The 23,606-nt window shown below is 37.4% G+C and overlaps 1 protein-coding gene across 1 annotated transcript; it reads right to left on the bottom strand.

Annotated features, from left to right (window-relative positions):
- Positions 1-3,355: 3,355 nt before the first annotated feature.
- LOC117292447 lies at positions 3,356-23,390 on the bottom strand. The gene is made up of 17 exons (XM_033774483.1): positions 23,156-23,390; positions 22,460-22,567; positions 21,793-21,874; positions 19,860-19,911; positions 17,711-17,818; positions 16,502-16,550; positions 16,163-16,221; positions 15,301-15,450; positions 13,699-13,770; positions 13,199-13,255; positions 12,860-13,023; positions 11,729-11,774; positions 10,856-10,924; positions 9,958-9,966; positions 8,499-8,644; positions 7,233-7,299; positions 3,356-3,397 (listed from the first exon to the last, which is right to left on the bottom strand). Exons 1-17 carry the CDS (start codon positions 23,190-23,192, stop codon positions 3,356-3,358), a joined length of 1,317 nt encoding a protein of 438 aa, XP_033630374.1. The 5' UTR covers positions 23,193-23,390.
- Between the last annotated feature and the right edge of the window lie 216 nt (positions 23,391-23,606).

The following is a 23,606-nucleotide window of genomic DNA, read 5'->3' as shown; positions in this document are numbered from 1 at the left end:
AGTCTTATCTCGAGTTAGGACCAGTTACTCGTCCTAACTTGGGACTATCCATGCAATTTGTATATCTCCTAGGACTAGTCCTAAGTTAGGACTAGTCCTAACTCTTTGTGAAATCGACCTCTGGTCTTGGAGAGTTACCAAATGTGGCCTTTAAGAGTACTTTTAGCAATCACTTACACGTAAGTTGTCTTACAAGAAGCCAATCAAGTTCCATACATGAAGCACTGTTCCCGTACTGTACATATGCATGCCCTCCGCATCAATTTATCAATACTACAACCTGCCATTTTACCCCTCAGCACAAATGAATAATTCAAGTGCTCGACGAAACGATGATAACAGGCGACCTGAAAGTTTCAAGAGCAGCTCTAGGGATGTTTTGAAAAATCCCCAAATCGCTCTCAATTTTTTCCGAGATGTATTCTGAAGTGGGGGGACTATTGAAGTGTGCAGGAAACATACAGCCGACCTTGGCAATGTGAATGAGTGGGGTTGCAGAGCTAACTTCAAGTGCTACTAAGCTCAGGGGCTATTCATAAATCGACCACTATCATATTCTATAAAAAAGAATGGCTGACTCCATTTGTTACAATGTAAATACTGCTTTAATATCCGTATATATAACATTAAAAAAAAAAAAAGATATTGACGAAATAGGGAGACCGCCAACATAAGGCTAGATAGTTAGCTTAGTTGGTAGAGAGAGCACATTAATCCCGAGGTCCTTGGTCGAGTCCCACTCTAGTTAAATGTTCTTTGTTCAACCCAAAATCTTATAATATTTCCATAACAAAAATATATAAACTAATATATTGCAGCACCGGAAGCCAAATGATATTCATGTGATTCTATTGATTCACATCAACAACCTCAACCATCAACAACCAATTAATTTATATTATAAAGGGTCCAGGCTCTGTACAAGACTAGGCTTTTTCCTGGTGCCCTCCTCTTATCACCCTTTGTTCTTTTGTCTTGTATGTTTTATGTTTATTTATTGTGATATTTGGAAATAAAAAACAAACAAACAAACAACCTCTACACACCCGCGGTCTCCCTTAAGTAATGATAAGCGATTATAAGTTGCCAACAAGAACACGACCAGGATTCGAACCCACACTGTGATTACTCAGGCTTCAGAACTTGAGATGGATGCTCTTAGACCATGTGGCAATCATACACCACTGATATTATTTCTTGCAAGAAGAAAGAAGAGTCAAGAAAGATATATTCTTAACTCTGAAAATGTCCATCATAAGACTGTAGATTCCACATGTACATGTCCAGCATACAGTCGACCGGAGTGAAGTGCAACCTTGAAACTATTTCATTAGTCAAGTCTGCCGAAATAATCTCCCCCCAAATGAATCCGATTATCCGACGGGCCCAACATTTATCTATCTCACATGATCAGGTTTCACTTGTTGCTTAGTGCCCACACGTCTGCACAGCAATCCAGGATTGATGAGGAGCCAGAGAAAGCGGAAGGATAAGAAAAAAAGGGGCCGGAAAAAAAAAAAAAAAAAAAAAAAATGCCACAACCTCAAGTTTCCAGAAGCTCTCATTTTTTCATTCAGACATTATTTTGACAACTTTACCTCTATCCTGCCCAGCCATGATCAGATTTATTTCCTTTCTTTGGAAACCAAGTAACAGGTTTTTAATAAGGTTTTGATTTGATAAATTGTGATGATCGTGTTACAGGAAAGACTAATATTGACACTGGAGCTCCGCTAAGTGAGTTTATTTCGGCCCCGCACATGGGAACGTGACAGAGTGAATAAACTTCCCCGGCAAACGGAAACCCTTTTGTGAATCCACGAGAACTTCTTTGTGATCACATCCGTGGTTGTTTCAGCAGCTGGCTTTAAAATAAACCACTTTGCAAAGGTGAAAACCTATTGAAATTAATTGATTACCAAAATTGGAGATAAAAGCAATCCCAAGAAAACCTGAAAGAGAGAGATAGAGAAAGTGACTGAAGCTCTGAAAATCAGTGGACAGTGGACACTATTGGTAATTACTCAAAAATAACTATTAGCATAAAACCTTACTTGGTAACGAGTAATGGGGAGAGGTTTATAGTATAAAACATTGTGAGAAACAGCTCCCTCTGAAGTGATGTAGTTTTCAAGAAAGTAATTATCCACCAATTTGATTTTGAGACCTCAGATTTAGAATTTGAGGTCTCGAAATCAAGCATCTGAAAGCACACAACTTCGTGTGACAAGGTTTTTTTCTTTCATTATTATCTTGCAGCTTTGAAGACCAATTGAGCTCAAATTTTCAGATGTCTGTTTATTTGTGCATATGTTGAGATACACCAAATGAGAAAATTGGTCTCTGACAATTACCAAAAGTGTCCAGGGTCTATAAGCAATAAACAGACTTTTACGAAGATTCATAGCGACTGCAAAACTGATTTTAAAATTTTACTCGCAGTTTTATAAGCTGAATCAGCTGCCAGGCCTGATACTTCATGGGGACAGCGAAGGCGACTGCCTCTATGCCCCCCCGGTCATTGCCTTGGTGCCCTTGAAATGCTACAGTATGAATTTACAATTTCCTCAGGTGCTTTTTACCCAGGAGAAAATGCTTTGGTGCCCTTGCCCTTCCAAAAACGAAGCATACAGGCTTGAGTTGCATTTCACAAACTGATAAGGCGAGCTATTTCAACAAGTCTTTTGTTCGTTCTCTTTTCACCGGAGAATCTCAATTTCCTGCAGTTTCCATGGCAACATACCCATCACAGCGATAGATAAAGAAAGACATGTTAGGACTGAAACTGTAAGAATGGGCTTCCCTGAACATCCATTCAGTCACAGGTTGTTATTTTGGTTAAAATGTTTTGTCCCGTTCTAATTGGCATATCCAAGATGCTTATGAAGCAAAAGCGCGACGGGAGTTTTTCCCTAAAGTTGTTTACTAAAGGCCAGTGCAGTTTCCTCAAGAGAGGGTTTTGTATTTGTTAAAGTATTCACAAAGGGAGAAAAGTTAGCTTGTAAACATGTACAACAAATCCTCTTTACCTGAGACAAAACTGATCAGCATGAGCTGAAAATGTACCGTGGGGGCATTGTTAGCAAACAGGTAGGTCCCTCAAGCAACTATCTGGTGATCATCAGAGCTTGTTTGGATGAAGTAGGTTTAGCTTCTACATACAGCATCATACATGTTTTATAACAGCAATAATAAGTACTCCCTAAATCCCCACTCAAACTGGTTACAAATATGTCGTTATTTATTCACAAGATACCAGGCTTAGGAAAAATGACGAATAGATGACCATTAAAAAAGTCTACAGTTGTGATAAACTCTTACATTATTTATTGTTTAATTTTGTTCAGCGGTGAATTTAGTCATGGTATATCATCTCAAAGTTGAGTCCCATCAGCAACTGTGCAAGAATGGATGCAAATTCATAATTTAAAGACTGGACTTTTTAAAATCTGTGGAAAGTTGAATGACATTCCTTCCATGACATTAATACAACACCTTGAGGGGTTGAATACTGCTGCCAGAACGTGCCGGAGCAAACCCATTCTCTTTACAATAAGTGTACTACTTTTTGTGCATTGCACAATACACAGGACCTAAGTATTTAAAAGCAGTGGACACTATTGGTAATTACTCAAAATAATGACTAGCACAAAACCTTACTTGGTAACAAGTAAAGGGGAGAGGTTGATAGTATAAAACATTGTGAGAAACTGCTCCCTCTTAAGTGAAGTAGGATTCGAGAAAGTAGTATTTTTCCACAAATTTGATTTTGAGACCTCAGATTGAGAATTTGACACTCTGCTGATCTGAAAACACCAGCCACAACACACAAGGAAAACACTGTACTCAATCAAGATAATCCTTGGAAAACAAAAAATTACAATACGAAATAACTCCATTATTCACACATTTCAAACACTAATTTCTGGTTTAAAAAAAATATGCTCCACATAAAATGTTTCTTTTTAAATCCCAGCAAAATTGCATCTTTTTTACAAAATACTAACTACATGGCCTGAGTTTTGAAGAAAAGAAAATCAAGTATAATTGCTTTCAGCTACACAGTCCTGCTGTCTGAACTATAAATACATAAGACTTTCTTTGGCTCTTGTCCAACATTTTGTCTGATAAATTGGCCAGATTGGCCTCAGAAGGCTAATTCGAAAAGCCTTACTAGCATAACTAGCGTCTTGTCAAGTTCCCTCAGTTGTTCAAGTATGTCTGCATCCTGTAGGGTTTCCTAATTGCTACATTTCTTTTCGCAAATGATGAACAGGGGATTTCAGAGCAAGACCTACTCACTCAGTGTGGCCTAACTAGATGTTTTCATTTAGCAGCAGGTTTCCAGGCCCGTGAAAATATAACTGCCACCATCCCACCAACGTTTTAAAAAGCACGGCAATCCGACTAAATATATAAGATATATATTTGATGTATCTATACATTCTCTTTTTAAAGCACACTTATTTATATTTCAATTTTAAAGGGCAATCCCATGATTTTATAAAAGTTTGTGTAAAATTTTCTGAAAGCTCGGCCAAATCTAACACATGAAAACAAATAGTCTAATATATTGGATTATTTTTTATAAAATTTTCTCTTGAAAGCACAATCATTATTGTTTCAATTCTAAAGGGCTATTCCATGTTTTTATAAAAGTTTGTATAAAATCTTCTACAAGCTCCACCCAATCTACCAAAAAAGTTAAAAAACAGTAGTCTAATATATGGATTTATTTACTTTTCTCTTTAATTACATTTTCTCTTTAAAGCACACATATTTATATTTCGATTCTAAAGGTTAATTCCATGATTTTTTTAAAAGTTTGTAAAAAATCTTCTCAAGCTCGGCCCAATCTCCAAAAACAAAAAGTTCTGTAGTCTAATGTGGTTCTCATTTTTTTTTTTATATTTCCAATTATGCTGCTTCAGCTTGGTGATTTGCAAAGGAATTCCGCTGTCATTGTTTGGGGTAATCATTTAAGATATGAAGGGTTTAATTTGCAGAACTATTTGGTGATTGTAAGCACAGCATCCTGTTTGTATAGAATCTCATTTGATGCTATTTAGTTCTACACCAAGACTGACCCTAATGGGTTTTAGCAAAATAGCAAGGTTTCTAGTTTGGCAATTTTGTTCAAAGAAGAATAAGAGGTTTGGGAATAGCACTCAGTGTTGTCGTTTTACTTTTGAGTTGAAGGTCAATTAAAGTACTACTGAGTACTAGGGTGAGTGTCCAAGTACTGAGTCCACAAAGTACCAAGTACTTGCATCTCCGAGTAGGGTATGGGAGAAGTGCGAGTACCAAGTATTCTGATATTAAGTACCAAGTACTTGGATTTTCAAATAAAAGTACAAGTGTCTAAGTACTAAGTATTTATGATAATCGAGTACCGAGTCCAACAGCCAAGTACTTGGATCTCCCAGTATGAGTACAAGTGCCAAGTACCAATTATTCTGATATTGAGTACTGAGTTCAACAGACAAGTACCAAGTACTTGGATCTCAAAGTGTGAGTACCAGTACAAGAAATCCGCTCTTTGAAATTGAGCCCTCCCCACCCCTTCTAGATAAAATGGGTACAGGGAACCCAACAGAGGGTAATGCTACAAACCTTTGGGGTTTCCACCATCCCTCCTCTACCCATTTTTCAGCTGCAGCCCTCACCCCTCCCCTTCTAACATTTCAGTTCTTCATGCCTTTTAGACCATCGTCAACACTCAGTCATTTTATAGCACTGAGCAGCAATATTGACGATAGTCAGCATATAGATACAGCCAGTTGTCAAGGTTACAAATGTGTTGATGCGTTGTTAAGTACCATTAAGCTCCTGAATTTATAGCAATAGATTCAGGGGGACAAAAAGTACGTCGTCGTAAATGGAGGAATTGTTTGTGATAAAAGATCCGTGCTTAACCTCAATTTAATCACTTCAGGCATGTTAAAGGTGCTCTGTAATGGCTCTCTCCAGGCAGCGTACACTTGAATAAGCAGGTGTTTTGTGAATCGTCTACAAAAGTGCAGTGTTCTTTTCTTAGAAACGGGTAGTTTTTATTTTGTTTTCCTTTTTCAACAATAACTCATTGTCCAAAGTCAACATATGAAGACATGTATGTGAGCCTACCATTGGTCATAACCAAGGTATGACACAACTTTCAACAGCCAATCAAATATTGCTGTTCAGAGATTCAAACTTTTTACATCTGGCAATCAGGGAGATTGGATATAACAAATCAAGGAGATAATTAGAACTACACTCAACGTAACAAGAAAAAAGTTCTTCAAAAAGCTTTTAATCAGAAAATGGAAAGATTGTTTTTTTTTTAAGGGAGAGTTGGAAGTTCTGTAGATGTGCTAAGTATTATGGGACATTTGTTTGAATTGCATTACTTTCGCGGACTTATCTAAGACCGGTTTATTGTAACAGGCTTAATGACTGACTAAGCTAAGACTGTCTAAGGCAGATAGCTGGCTATAACTGACTGGTCTTAGACCGCTGACTAGGACCGTTTTATTGCAATCCGCCCCAGGACAAATAGCAGACAACAAAGTAACCATTTCATGGTCTTAGAATAAATCCAAAATGGCCAAAAACAAACGTAGCTTGTTTAGGAGTTGACCCAAACAACTGACAAAGCTTCGATTCGATGCAGGATTTGAACTGGGGATGGGGTCCACAGAGATAACACAAGTAAATCAACCTGAATAAACCAGCAGGCCCATTTCATAGAGCTGCTTAAAGACATTGGACACTATTTGTAATTTTCAAAGACCAGTCTTCTCACTTAGTGTATCTCAACATATGCATAAAATAACTAAATTGTCACACGAAGTTGTGTGCTTTCAGATGCTTGATTTCGAGACCTCACCATCTCATTCTGAGGTCATGGAATCAAATTTTTGGAAAATTACTTCTTTCTCGAAAACTATGTTACTTCAGAGGGAGCCGTTTCACACAGTGTTTTATACAATCAACAGCTCTCCATTACTCGTTATCAAGTAAGGTTTTATGCCAATAATTATTTTGAGTAATTACCAATAGTGTCCAGTGCCTTTAAGCACAGAAAGCAGCTAAGCAGAACAAAATCATGCTTACCAGCCAAAACTTCATGTCCCATCTTTGACTGGTATCCTGCTTATTTTTTACTTGGCATAAAAATGAAATATGAAATAGGGCCCTGTTTATCACAATTTCTTTTAGGATGTGGGAAATAAACAAGAAAGGTCACTCACCTCTTGGTCACAGTTGGCGAAGTAAACGTAGCATTTGAACTGCTTGGAAATGGTGCATGTGGTGTCACTGAAACATTTGTAAACAAAATGCATTATTTATTGATTGTCTAAAGAAATTGGTCCGAATGAATGAAGAAAATTCAGCATTCCATTTTGCCCTTGTTACACTTTGTCAGTTAAAAATAAATTGTAAAAAACGTAAATTTACAGACCAATTAATTGTTTGTCGCAATGATAGTGTTCCGACTCTCTCTGCGATACCCGAGTCAATGGTGATGACCTTCAGAGTCTACTGCTTTCGAGAACAGGCTACCTTGTGCGAGAGCAGTGATCTCGAGAGAGAAGTCTTCCCTTGTGGAGAGCTACTAGCTACTGGGTGTCAGTGAATTTCGCTATCACAACATTAGTTTCTCTAAAAGTCTAGGGTTGACTTGGACTGGAATTACACAGAAGCCCCGGAGGTCTTGGCCTCTACTGCCCCTGGTCTTAGCCTTGGTGCCCCTTCAAAGGTTTCCGATAGACTTTAAGACTTTCCAACCCAAGTGTCCTTTGGCAAAATGAAAATGGCCTTGCCCTCTTGATGAGGTCGAAGTTCTACAACCGTTTGTCAGAGTACCCCAAAACAAGGAAAAAGTTTTCATGTCTGCCCTTTGCAAAAATGAAAATGGCCTGGCCTTTTTAAAGATGACATTCCAGGCCTGGGCGGTCCAATTTCATAGAGCTGCTTAAGCACAAAAAGTAGCTAAGCACCTCAATGCTTTTCAGAACAAGTTACCAGCTAAACTACAATGTCACACGTACAATTTGTGACTGGTATCGTGCTCATTCCTGTTAAGGAACACGTTGCCTTGGATCGGACGAGTTGGTCTATAATAAGCGTTTGTAACCGTTTTATATAAAATGCATATGGTTGGAAAGATGTTGTAAAAGTAGAATACAATGATCCACACAAATGTGCCTCAAAATTGCGTGGTTTTCCTTTTACTGTGCGAACTAACACGGTCGGCCATCCACAAAGGGCTGACCGTGTTAGTCGATGAGGTAAAAGGAAAACCGTGCAATTTCGCGACATGTTTGTGTGGATCATTATATTCTACTTTTAAATTATCTATCTAACCATATGCATTTCATAAAAAAACGGTTACAAACGCTTTTCAAAGACCAACTCGACTGATCCAAGGCAACGTGTTCTTTTAAGCAGAAATTTGTTAAGCAATAGTTGTTGCTCAAGCAGCTCTATGAAATTGGGCCCTGGTTGACGCTTACCCAGCAACATAAGCAAAATATAGAAGAGCATCCGTCCTCCGGCCGCATGAGGAGATTTCTGGGTAGCAGTGCTTCATGAAGACTGTGTCTTCGTCTGATGATTCCCACGTAATAAGATTCGTCTCCCCCAACTCAAGGTACACATCCTTTCAACAATGGAGTGAAAACATCAATGGCAATAAGTTGTTTCACTTAGTTGCGACAACAAATTTAACTCTTAAAATATTCCATTTTTGTTTCAAGTAATAGATCACAACTGAAAATGAGTTGGTTAATGCTAAATAATTTCAGGTTGAACAGAGACAAATATGATAGAGTGTGATTTGAACCTGCGACCATCGGATTACGGTAATGTACCGACGGCACTCTACTGAGCTATCTACATGCAGCTCTAATGTTGGCGATCTCCTTTTTTTGTTAAAATCTTTGTTCAGGCCTTTCAACCTCGACCTGTCATTTATAGCAAGGGATCACGCAAAAGTTTACGATACAATCTGGAAAGCCGCAGCAGAGCAATGGACCACAAGAAAAATTTCTTATAACTAGTCAACAAAACATTTATATTTAGTATCTCTCAAATCAGGGGTGTCCGTTTGGCTTCTTTGTTTCTAGGATATTTGTTATTTGTAGTAGGCCTCAAATTAAAAAAAAATTATAATATTACAGAGATCCCTAAAGGTCCAACCTAACTTCTTTGTTTAATTCTACACTTGCTGCCTATACTGTTGATCTTTGTTCACTATTTTCTTTTGCATTAATGACGAACAAAACTGCCAACGTACACCGCAATTTGAGAAATTTAAACTCGACCTCAAAGCAAAATGGGGAAAAAAAGACAACACATTCCAAGGTAATTGCTGTTTTCATATTGTAATGGGCTATTATTGAAAAAGCCCCATGAGTTGGCAGTTTTCTCAAATCTCATTATCTTTTTTTGTCCTTACATTCCTCGTAATTGACTGTTTTCCAGAGAGATCAAATTATCACTGATGTAGATAACCGTCCGTAAATGTCATCGCCCAACAAATCACTTTAAGAAAGGGGCTCAATCAGGCTGGTGTTTATATCTGGTTTCATTGACATTAAATGACTGAGAATATTCTAATTTCTCCTGGACAGGTTGCAAGTCCATTGTACGCAGCAGATTTTGGGGTCGATACCTTGTCATGACACTTGTGCCCTTGGGCAAGGCACTTAACCATAATTGCTTCGTAAAAAGTTGAGAAGGTAGTGCACTCTGCTCTAGCAACCAGGCTCCAAGTGGTGACACCCATGCCTTAATCCTTATTTTTTATATATTTATATTTGTAATGATAAAAGAGATAAAAAGACATACAGAGTCTGCAATTGAGGACGCTCCAATTGCATGACATTGTGAATGGAATCTTGGTTGATGATGATGAATGATAAAAATGAGTGAAACGGTGAGCAAGTACAGCTAAACGATAATGAAACTTACCTTGTATGTCTTTAAGACAATTAACGGCAAGATGAAGAGAAGTACAAGCAGAGCAGAAGGAAAAGAACAAAACAGAGTTTGTCACCAATAATATACAAAATAGTTGTTAGCATAAAAACTCACTTGCAATGAGCAAAGACGAGCTGTTGATAGTACAAAACATTGTGAGAAACGGCTCCCTCTTAAAGGATTCGGGTACTTTTACAAAAACTTACAGGGTTTGAAGATAATGATAGTGGAATTCTTCCCTTCAAATATTACTAACTGAGGTTGCGTAGTTTTTGAGATATGAGTAAAACAAGTCACAAAATAATTTTCGTCTCAAAAGACCAAAATTATTTTAGCTCGTAAAAAAAATCCCCTTAACCAGTTATGATATTATACCAATAACCATAGCATAACTGGTTAATACATTTTTACATGCTAAAACTGAGACGAAACTTATTACTTTTACTCATTTCTCAAAAACTACAGCACCTCAGTAAGTAAAATTTCAAGGGAAGCTTTCTACTATCATAATCTTCAAACTGAGTAAGTTTAATGTAAATCTGTGGACATTGTGTTTTTTGTTAGGAAAAAGTACATATACCCTTTAAGTAATACAATGTATAGCTTTTGAGAAAGAGGTAATTTCTTTGCGAAACTGATGACCAATTGAGCACAAATTTGCATAGAGTTGTTATTTTGTGCATACGTGGGGAAACACCAAGTGAGAATACTGGTCTCTGACATTTACCAAAGGTATCCAGTGCCTTTTAGGTTTCGGGTCGCACAAATATCAGGTCATTTTTGTTCGGATGGGGGAAGTTTACAAACAAATAATGTGGCACCAGACCAGGAGTCAATTGTTGGACAAAACTGAGGACATAGAACTTTGTAGTTCCTGATCATTATTTACCGAGGAATTTGGTCCTTTCTCTTTCAGAACGCTGGCAATAGCGCTCTCTATGACGGCGGTTCCACCATCCTGCATAAAATGATTGAAATTATGATCAAATGATGTAGCATCTCTTCAAATGATAAGAAAGTATACTAAGATTGGTCAGGTAAGCTTACACTTGGTGCTGTTTACAGTGTGGTTCAATCAAGTATAAATTAGTTTTAAAGACATTTCACATAAAAGTAATATAATAATAATTATAATAATCGGTTTTTATATAGTGCTTTATACACCATGTTTCAAAGCACTTCCACCATTATTACCCTGATCACTGGGCCATTTCATTCCTTAATCCACCTCAGCTCCCGTGGGTGTATACAGCCTGTGCTGGCAAATATGTAGCGCACTAAAGCTAAACCAACCACAAGAACCATATCTCCCTGACAGGTACCCATATACCCCTCGGTGAAGAAAAGCAATTATAGTAAAGTGTCACGACCGGGGTTCGAAACCACACTCTGCTGAACACAAAACACAAGATCTTTAGTTTGGTGCTCTTATCCGCTCGACACACCCCAAGGTGAGGCTCCACACTCTTTACACAAAAGGCATTTCACAGTTAGTCCCTGCCACCCTTGCATCTTGAAACCAGGGATATTTTTGCAACTATAAGGGAGAACTTTAAGTTACATTCAACATGGGGAAAAGTTTCAAAAACTTTCCATAGTTGTTCATCAGAACATAGACAAATTGGTTAATATTCAGGGAAACTTTCTGCAAAATCAGGGAGATGTGTCAGCTGTAGTTTATAAACTCATCATCTTATGTTTGATAAGATAATAGCTCTAAAATCCCTGATAAATGAAGTTTTCCAAATCGTGGTGTACTTACTTTGCCTACCCCTGCACAGCCAACGTACTTCACTTTATACACAGAGCTAGAACAGAGAACAAATAATTTTAAGTATAAAATATTTGAAGATTCAGTTTGAACCTAAATCGCCAAGGACATTTTCCCAGGAATAACTCAAAGACAATAACAATAATAAAATAATAGTAATATTAATGAATAACTTTCATTTAGCACAAAATTACAATGAAGTCTCATAGCGCTTTTGAAAAATGAAAGAGTGAAACCAAAACCATTGAATACAAAAATTACAGAAAGAACTACAAAATGCAACAGCTCAAGCCCCAAAAACCATTGATTGTATTTGTTTCACTCAATAATGTGTTTATTTATTTATAATTACAAGTCTAATGATACTTTTAGAATTCCTTCAATTGTTCTGTCAAATTTTTATTTATTCGGCCAAAATATGAAACAATCATACAGACATGCAACAGGAAAATGAACAAGTAATAAAGATAACAGGATAAAAGGATGTCTAGTATATAAATGAACAGACTAGAATTTAAATTGGATTTAAAAAGCAGGAGTAAGGAGCCAGTCGTCGATTTTATCAAAGTCTTCCTAACCTAGCATTAATCTTAGGACTTAGGGCGAGTTTAGTTCCATACCCAAAGACGTAGGACACTTTGAACCCATCATAAGTTAGAACGGGTTACTCATCCTAACTCAAGATAGGATTGATCCTAGCGTTTCGTGAAATCGGCTGCACGGATGGGAGAGAAGAGAATGGGTATAGGTGTAGAGAGCAAAATTTTGAAAGTAACAAAATACTAAAGCAGCAATTGAACACAGGCACATAGTTAAAGGCAACTTTAATAATAAAGGCAAGAAAGAACATAACAAACAGACTAAAATGGCCAAGAATAATCAGAGCGACCCTAATCACGATGACTCAAGAGCCTATAATGCCAAGGAGGAGAGAGTTACACTGAAAAAACTTAGCAAAAATTGAAAGTCAAAGTAACAAAGTATGCAATTGAACACAGGCTCATGACTAAAGGCAACATGAATCGTAAAATGGCCAAGATTAAAACAAGCCAACCTAATCAATGACTCGGGCACCTATTAATGAGAGTTACAGAAAAAAACGTATATTTACAGAGTTATTACCTTCCGCTAAGTTTATGCAGCACTTCTCCTTGATCGCCGTCCGTTGATGATTTTCTTAGGTTGGGGTCTCGGTCAGTAGGGACTTTGAAACCACTGTATTCATCTCTCAAGACGCACCAGATGTCACGGACATTCTGAAACACTTTGCCTGTTCGCAAGTGACACTAGCGAGAGAGAGAAAGCCAAAAACAATTATATAGGACCACTAAAAATTGGGTTTATTTCTTAATACAAAAAAGCATAATTAATAATAATCTTGTCTGTTTGTAATGTACCAATTGAATTCTTTCTACTAAAAAATGAAAAGATACAGTAGTCTTGCTGAAAATGCAATCTTACTTTGATAACTGATAGGTAGACTGGCCATCCTTCATGTTGCTTAAGTAAACTGCTGATCTGTAGAAAATAAGTAACAATTTTTAAAAATAAAACGAACTGTCCTTACGTGCTGAAGGTAAAAAAAGGGTCATTAGATTTGTAAATAATCCAAAATTTTATTTAGTGACCAAAAACTTACTAAGAAGTTCTATAGTTTGGATAGCTTCTAGCAGAAAACATGTGTATCTGAGAACAATTCAAGCAAGTACTGTTTCTCAGATTTTTGAGTGCCAGTGTCTATTCATGAACTGCTAATACAGTATTACTTGCTGAGAAAACAGCCCCCCAAAATGCCAGGTTAATTTGACAAGTGTTAAATTCATTCACGTGTGAAGCGGGTACCAGCCACATCTCTGGCCGCAACATTCATGGATGGACACTAAACACACACACTGCGCACTAAATCAAAATCATTCAATGATAGCAACAGCGCCCCCATGAGGTGAGAGCGGATACCATACCTTTCCCCTTGAGCTTCCGTATAGAGACTCTCCATAGAGTTCATCCAGAATGTCTCCAGGTTCTATTCTATTCTGTAGAAGAAATACAGAATGAAAACTACACCATTTACATCTGTAGATTATAGGGCTTGTGAGCAGAGAAACAGAATGAAAACTACACCATTTACATGTGTAGATTATAGGGCTGGTGAGCAGAGAAACAGAATGAAAACTACACCATTTACATCTGTAGATTATAGGGCTGGTGAGCAGAGAAACAGAATGAAAACTACACCATTTACATGTGTAGATTATAGGGCTGGTGAGCAGAGAAACAGAATGAAAACTACACCATTTACATCTGTAGATTATAGGGCTGGTGAGCAGAGAAACAGAATGAAAACTACACCATTTACATGTGTAGATTATAGGGCTGGTGAGCAGAGAAACAGAATGAAAACTACACCATTTACATCTGTAGATTATAGGGCTGGTGAGCAGAGAAACAGAATGAAAACTACACCATTTACATGTGTAGATTATAGGGCTTGTGAGCAGAGAAACAGAAAGAAAACTACACCATTTACATCTGTAGAATATTGGGCTTGTGAGCAGAGAAACAGAATGAAAACTACATTATTTACATGTGTAGATTATAGGGCTTGTGAGCAGAGAAACAGAATGAAAACTACATTATTTACATGTGTAGATTATAGGGCTTGTGAGCAGAGAAACAGAATGAAAACTACACCATTTACATGTGTAGATTATAGGGCTGGTGAGCAGAGAAACAGAATGAAAACTACACCATTTACATCTGTAGATTATAGGGCTGGTGAGCAGAGAAACAGAATGAAAACTACACCATTTACATGTGTAGATTATAGGGCTTGTGAGCAGAGAAACAGAAAGAAAACTACACCATTTACATCTGTAGAATATTGGGCTTGTGAGCAGAGAAACAGAATGAAAACTACATTATTTACATGTGTAGATTATAGGGCTGGTGAGCAGAGAAACAGAATGAAAACTACACCATTTACATGTGTAGATTATAGGGCTGGTGAGCAGAGAAACAGAATGAAAACTACACCATTTACATGTGTAGATTATAGGGCTGGTGAGCAGAGAAACAGAATGAAAACTACACCATTTACATCTGTAGATTATAGGGCTGGTGAGCAGAGAAACAGAATGGAAACTACATCTGTAGAACATTGTGGATTGAGTCAGAACATAAATATAACACCTCAACATGCGTCTTTAAATTCTTTCTTTTTCTTTAAAGGAAATACATTAAGTCAGAGATACAGGTGGGGGATTGTTTGGGGGTAAATGTAGAATGGCCTTGCTGGTAGAGCAGAATGCAATACCTTCCCAACTTTTTACTTAGCACTTATGGTTTAGTGCACAAGTGTCAACACCAGAGCGAGGGTATGGTGAACTAGACCGCTCAGCCACGACAGGCCACAAACAGTCTGCTTAAACCTCCCCCACCTAAACAATTCCCCACCACCACAATAAAACACCCTCCTCAAATCTGAACACTTTTTTCCCTTGACAGAGTATTTTCATCCGTTAGTTTGTGCAACATAACCAACAGAGAGAAAAATCCTTGCTTACTTTATGAGAAGCTACACTGTCTTCTTTGACATCAGCAACGATGACACGTTGCCTGATATGTCTAATGACTATCCCAAGGTCTTTACAAGGGACAAACTCATACTGTCTGTACACTGGCAAGACCCATGTCTCATCTAGAAAACTGGCATTCTGAAATGGAGAAAGACAATTAATAAATTAATAGAAGACGCAATAGGTGGAGTGCACATGATGCCATTGACCGCCATCTTTGATGACAAACATTGGAAAAGTTGGAAAACATTGGACAAAACATTGGACGTTGGGAAACATTGGACAACTATCCGCCTTTCATGCGTGCACATTTACAGCTACAATAGTGCCTTTTGCGCCGCTTAAAGGAACACGTTGCCTTGGATCGGTCCAGTTGGTCTTTGAATAGCGTTTTTAACCGTTTGTTATAAAATGCATATGGGTAGAAAGATGTTGTAAACGTAGAATACAATGATCCACACAAACATGCCTCGAAAATGCACGGTTTTCCTTTTACCTCGTCGACAAACACAGTCGGCCATTTATGGGAGTCAAATTTTTAACAAACGGTTAAAAACGCTTTTTATAGACCAACTCGTCCGATCCAAGGCAACGTTTCCCTCTAAGTGTTCCTTGTGCATGTAGTTCAGTTGGTTGCCTCCAAAGTACCTGAAAATATTGCCGTTTTTGACAATGACATAACCTCTAGGCCGTTTCAAACTAGCAGCAGCAGCTGACGCTGGATCAACACCATAACATGGTTGAAGCAAAGCAACAGTTATAGCTGTAAGCCCCGATTCCGACACAACCAAAGTTTCCTTTCAGTGGTCCGAATGGCAATTAAAATCAAGATGGATGTATAAAGACCTACCTTAGAGTTAAGCTCAAACTGGATTTCTGATGTCAAATGTAGAAGTGACATCAATGATCCTGAATAAAATGAAAGATAAGGATGATTTTCTTTTGCACTCAAATTCAAATTCATGTAGATTTCGATAATTTCAACTCCACGACACACATCTATTATTTTCTTCAGCCATGATTTATATGCTAAGAAGTTACAAATTTCTTGCCTTTTCTGAATAACGTAAATTAAGCAACTCCCATAACCAGGGATCAAACCCACACTCTGATGACTCTGTCGCCAGAACTTGTTCTTCAACAGTCGGAAATGAAACAGCAATAAAATAACAAAAAGTTTCAAACTTACCAACAAGCATGTCACTACCAATAATTGACATAAGAGGATCGTACCAAATCTGTGTCAAAATAAGAAAATCAAATTACATATAGATTTACAATTTTCATTTCTAACCAATCAATAAATCAATCAATCAATCAATCAACAGACTTTAACTAAGAAGCATCATCATCTGTTTTGTCTTTAATTCTGACAACAATTGGGATACAATTCTCTGTGGTGCAAAGGTACCTAGAAAGCTTTCAGTAGTCTAAAAAGTTAAGTTTAAACAGAATTGTAAAAAATAGTTTGGGGCCTGACGTTTCAACCCTTGCAGAGTCTTTCTCAAAGCCTTCATGAACCATTGAGAACGACTCTGCTAGGGTTGAAATGTCAGGCCATAAATAATTTGCACATTTATACCATCGGTCATTTTGGTTGGTAAGCAGATTGTGAAAGAAAAAGTGTGATCATCAGTCTACAGGAAAAACATGATAAAGAAATAATCAAGCAACAATCAGCTCAACACAATTTTATTCTGTTAAAATCAAGTCCTGCTAACATTTCCTATTTGTTTATCGAACAACTATGTTTATTTTGTGTATTTGAATTTGTTGGGCAAATATTAACTCAGTCACAATGGTACATCAAACAGCTGTGACTTACACAAATTGACAAAGCTATTAAGCTTGAATTTTGGAAATGAATTGGCAAAACAATTCCTTCTGCAAATTCATCTGAAAATTCATCTGAAAATTGATTTAATCTTTCCAGAGACATATGAAACTCAATAAGTTGACTTGACAGAAACCACCAATTTTGACAAACTTGTTTTAAAAAAATAAATAACATTTTGAACACAGCACTGCATGAAAACTCTCGTTTTAATAGACTGTGTAAAACTTCTTCATGCGTCGACATCATCTAAAAAAAAAACACTACCACCCTTTGAAATTAAATATTCACAAGTTGATTTCATCGTACATGTATCTACATTTATATACAGACTCCTAGCACAATGCGCACATGCTCCTGACCCACATTTTGGGGGCCGATTTGGGAGTCAAAATGTGCACAATAGAAATGTGCAAAAGCGGAAATGGTAGACGCGCATTGTTCTGAGGTGCCTTCCAAGTTGTGCAAGGTAACTTAGTGCAAGGGGTCTTTAGGATTTAAACAAATAAATGGTTCCAATTACCAAACATTTAATAATGAGAACTGTTACTGAATCTGAATTACCTCGAGCATCCTGTGGTTCTTAAGAAGGTGCTGAATAGGAACGCTAAGAATCTTCTTATTGAGACAGATTCGGATCAGGAAGCGGCCACGCCCTTGGTGGCTCTTCACCTGCAGGATGAGAAATTGCAAATACTTTTCTCAAATTCCATTTGTGCAATGACTATCTTGTTTTTATGACAATGTAACCGATATTTGTCTGGAGGCCACCTCACATGGGCCAATATGTACAGGCAACCAGTTTCAGGCAATCTCTAAGAAGACAAAACATACACAAACTTTTAATTTCATCTTCACATAATTTTATTGGGACCAGTAAGATACTGTTATTAAAGTGGTTGATGTGTATGAGGTCTATTAACGCCAGCAAATCGCATACAAACCGTTTTCTTGAAGGGCAAGGAAATTTTTCATAGGTTAACTGCAATATACCAACACAACGTTAGTACTCGAACATTTCAAAGGGCACCGAGGCAGTGACTTTGAGCATGGAGACAAAATGAAGAATCATGCCTGTCTCTAGTCTATGCTGCTCTGAGACGCTCCAGTTGTGTACCGGTAGTCACAAACACATGCAGTCAATAAATTCTACCCACTCTCTAAACTGATACCCCCCCCCCCCCCCACATACCACTCAGCGCCAGAGGGCACTATCATGCAGCAATTAGTGGAGTGATAAAGGTTACCAAAATAACAGCGCTGACAAGTTTATTTCAAGACAACATGTATTCGTGACTAAACAACTGGAGCGTCTTGAAACAAGACTAGCCTGTCTCAAAAACACTCCAGACAAAACAAAATTAAACAAAGATGTAAAAGCTCATATCTAAATGCTTCCTTTAAAAAAAAAATCTACTTGCTATATCTCCAATCTCCAATTCTGATTGTCTTTCCAGGTTGCGCTTAATTTCTCATCTTTAGTCAGACTGTTTTATCTGGCAATGAAATCATGGCAATATCTTATTTCATGATTAGCCAGTGAGTCACGCAACTCATCAAATGTCTGCAAATTTTATGATGAACTTCAGAAGACTACAACATCTGCATAATAAAAACACATCATCTGATCTGTCAAGCTTTGATAGGCAAGGAAACCTCTTTCATTTATTTTCTTTAAACCCTTATACCATCCACATACCTTTCTATGCCCTTTTGTGATGAGAGATGCTTCATACAGTTACTAGGCAGTCATTTTTTTAAAGCAATTTGCGAGTTAGATTTTAATAACTGTCTGGTACAATGACTTGCCAAGTCACAAGTTACATGTACAGCATAAATTTGAATTTCTTAGACTAACAGTAAATTTAACATCTCGTATTAAATTGTTGCGGTATCCGGCTGTTAAAACATAGGATTTGAACTGCCTGTGGTCTACATGGTCTATTGAGTGAGACATCTGGGCCCAATTTCATAGAGATGCTAAGCACAAAAATTTGCTTAGCATGAAATTTCTTCCTTGTTAAAAACAGGATTACCAACCAAATTTCCACATGATTTTCAGGATAAGCAAACAACAGCTGAATACCAGTAACAAACAATATGCAAAAAATAGAAATTTGGTTGGTAATCCTGTTTTTATCAAGGAAGAAATTTCATGCTCTATGAAATTGGCCCTGCTCTGGAATGGCAAAGGTCAGGGGCCCTAATCCCATTCAAGTAATTTGCCCTTAGATTTTTTCCACAGAACTCAGGAAAGTACTGAGTACACGTGCTTTACACACATCAGTGTTAGGGTAATACCAAATAATACACTTTATTTCTGATGTTAATTTAAGATCTATCAAAATCAAGCTAAGCGTGTAAATGCTGTACCGCCTAAAATGCACACTACACTGTATAACACATTGGGCCATTGAACAAAGATTAGTGTGATAATGATGTCATGTGAATTGGGTCAATAATTGTTATCGGGGGTATACAAGTCTTGCATGTTATCCTTGGATCCATCCTATATTGCTTTATTTCAATATTATGCAAAGGAAAAAAAAAACTAAAAAACTCACCAGCGCCTGTGACCCTGACATTATAGGCCTACACATTGAGATTTCACAGTCTGCTATTTAAAATCAGTGAGTACCAGTAGAAAATCTGAAATATTTAAAAAGTGAAGTTCATCTGTCTCATGCCTGTCTGGTGTCTCTGTTGGTCTTACCTTGTTTGGTGATCTGCACGCTTCAATGGCCAGCGAAAACATGGGATGTAGTCTGTGTATAGAAAAATGTGTAAGCAGTCATGCGTGAAGTATACACAGTGTGGATTGTTACAATATCATGAATATTATAGGAAACATATGGTGTAGTCCAATCTAGCCAAATTAAACAGTCATTTTTTATCTGTTATTTATTTCAAAAAAGAAACACAACAACCAAACAAAACATGACAATACAGGAAAATAATTAACAAAATGTATGAATTGGGTGTAAAGATCAATAAAAACTGCACAATTATTCCTGATCCATTAGTCTCGGAAAAATTATACCTCAATTATTTGGGCCAGATAAATTGTTATAATTGGTCCAAAACTTTCTTTAAAAAAACAACAGACTTTTTATTATTTTTTAGATCACAAATTTTGAGGAGAAAACCTAGAAATAGGGCTTGTACATGTAGCTCAAAATTGGTTACTGGACAAAAATTTTATTATAAAGACCAAAATCAAAATGAGAAATAACTGTCTACGTAGTTTAAAACACAGAAACTGTCTCTATTTAAACAAGCACTAAGGGAGGGTTTATCTCATTTGTCGTTGAAAGATACAGTATCAGACTCAAAGTCAACAAATGAACATTTTTAAGTTATATTTGTTCGAGATATAACACAAAGTTATGGTTTATAACCACCAGACTTGTACAGTAAAATGAGTTTACCAGCCCCCATGCCTAATTCAATGGCCCTGGTGGGCCTGCAGTCCGGTGTAAATTTTCAGCCCTGTCTCATCAGAGTGAACCAAACAGGTTTACTGAAACAGGTGGTAAACTGAGAACAGGTGTCTATTGAGGTGGTTTTATAAATATGCTGATGGTGGTGTTGAACGCGAATTTAAAAAGCACGGTAAATGTGAAGAAATGCATTATCAGGCTTGTTTGCTTTTTGTTGTTGAAAGGGCAAGGGCACCAAGGCATTTTCTCCTTGGTAAAGGGCACCTTACGAGGACATTTCTACTGGAGCATTTCAAGGGCACAAAGGCAATGACCAGGGGGCATGAAGGCGATTGCCTCCATTGCCTCCATGAAGTATCAAGCCTGGTTATCACATGTTGTACTACATTTTTGAGTGTCAATTCAAAGTGCAATTTGTTCTTGTATTTTAGAACATGAGATTGTTCTACACACTTTTAAAAAGAATCTGTTTTATACAAGATTCATGATACAAAACGCTTCAGTGCAAATGAAATAGCTTCAACAGAATATAATGAGTTTCTTGACAGTTAGAAGACAACAACTATCTCATTTTATTTTCCCTTGCTGGTTCAGCTGCACTTATATTCATTGAAGCATTTCAATACAGCTGAATGCACACCGACTACCCAAGTGTGATTAACGATCCAATATTCTGACTTTTGCAGCAGCACTTTATGACTGTAGTACAATACCATTGGTTTACTGAATACGACAGGATAGGTTTGGCCTGTCTCATGAAGTATACTGGTTGTCATTTTAATAAATAATAATAATGGTGGCTGTAAAATTTTCTTGCAGCTTCAAAGACCAATCAAGTCAAAATTTACACAGATTTGTTATTTTATGCATTAATGTTGGGATACACAAAGTGAAAATACTGGTCTTTGACAATTGCCAAACTTAGGACCAGCCTTCGACCCCAGTGCCTTTAATAACAGTCTACATTTAAAGTACAGTAATTTTGTGTAGATTGCTAAGTCAATCAATTTGTAGCAAATTGCTTAACTGCAGACATGTTGTGTGCACAATGCATACTTGTCATAAGTTTGGAGGGGTTGGCGGTAACAAGAGGTTAACAAGAAATTTTAACTAACTTTTAGCCTGATAAAAACTACTTGATAAAACCGCAATGAGTAAACTTGTTGCAAGAGAAATGGAAACCAAATAGGAAAATGAAGATCTTACCTTTCGCTTCCCGCTGAGCTCATTAAAGATTCCATCCAGCACCAATAATCACGTTTGTAGAGCCCAAACACAGAGCCTGGTTCTTAACAAAGCAAGGTAAGTCAAACAAGTAAGAAAAGATTGTGCACACTCCATAGTGATTTTAGTTTAACTGTTCCGTTTGTTTTTTTAAACCAATAAGCAGAATGTTGAATTGTCCTGTATCTTTCGTGTTACTTTTATTTTGCATTTATTTAAAGATAGGGTCATGGACTGTTTTTTTTTTTGCCAATGCAATGCTTATGTATAGGCCAAGTTATTAATGTACATTGAAGGTCGACCTGTGAAAGTGTCCTACATTTTAAAAGACTAAGAGACTACAAAATTTATTTTACATATCAAGCTATTGCAAAACATTTGTGACAGTTTTTTATAAAAAGTGTTTTATTTAGATGTAATTCCCCATTGGGTAAGCCACATCTTGCTTAAAGCCTGGTTCATACTTCCTGCGAATGTGAAGCAAATGTTGACGTCACAAATTCGCAACGAACAACTCGCAACAGTTGAGCTGTCAAAACTCACTTCGCATTCGCAGGAAATATAAACCGGACTTAGCTCAGAAAATGAAGGAGTCTCAGGTTGAAATTGTTGCTAGTACTTTGTGCCTGTTGGTAGATGTCAGACTTACTTTTTAATCCTTTCCTGAGTATACATTCCAATGTCTCACATAACACCTGTAAGTCTGGGTCGCTGTCTGTCACTGGTTGTTTCCCTTCCTTCAAACTCAGCAGGACGGCTGGGTGTGATGAAACAAAATACACAAAAAGTAGTAGTAGTACGTAGTACGTCTTAATTTTATCGTAACCTTCGATCTCCACTATCAATAGCATTATTAGGTCACTTCTTTTTTGAGGTTTGGTGAATTTGTTTACAAACAATGCGCAAAATTTACAACATTTTTAAAAAGACCCACTGCTGCAGAAACACCGACAGTCCCACACAAAATTAGTTAAACTGTTTGTGGTCAGTTGGCGTCAGATGATGTCAGCTGACAACTTTTATGTGAGACTGAACAGTGATAGGTCAAATATTATGAACCTCCCCACCACCCACCCCCCCCCCCCCCCCCGGAAAAATTGTGTATTTATTTTCTTAATTAACAACTAACTAACTTGTCCTTTGGTTGGGTTGGGACTGTTTGTCACTTGTGTTGTGTCACTACTTTTCAGTTATTGAAACCAAAAGGAACAACACTCTCCACTCAAAAACATGGGACAGATTCCAACATTAGAGGTTGTGCAAAATCGTGTCCAGCCCCCCCCCAATACTATTCAATATAAATAATTAAAAGAATAAGACACCGACCCCGCCCTTCCTATCCTACCTTTTAATTTACTCAATAACGGATCCCTCATCGCCATTCTTCAACGTGTCAAGCTCGTAAGACAATGGTGAAAACTGATTGCTACAAATGCAACATTTCAATCAGAATTGTATTGCCTCTTTGGCCTTGCAATTACGTGTCTTCTCCGGCCAACCCATCCGAAATTCCCGGTCAGTTGAGGTAGAAAATAGCGCCTAAATGGCAGCACATCTGGCAACGTCTGCTGGCCGACGAAAACAAGTTTTGGGCAACAACGACAGCGCCCTCTTTTGTCTAATTAGTAGGCGGTGTAGTTTATCCATAAACTTCTATCAGTCAGTGATGGTCCACTCATTTCGACGAGGCTCCATGGTCTATCCGAACCTCAAAATTAAAAAACACACTTTCAAACTATTTGGTGACTTAAGGTAATTTGTAACAATGTTTTTAAAGGTATTTAATGATTTAACTT

The sequence above is a fragment of the Asterias rubens genome, chromosome 7 (genome assembly GCF_902459465.1).
Source record: "Asterias rubens chromosome 7, eAstRub1.3, whole genome shotgun sequence".
In the NCBI taxonomy this organism is placed as follows: domain Eukaryota; kingdom Metazoa; phylum Echinodermata; class Asteroidea; order Forcipulatida; family Asteriidae; genus Asterias; species Asterias rubens.
Note: the sequence above shows the minus strand (reverse complement) of the source record. Positions and strands in the feature narration are given on the sequence as shown.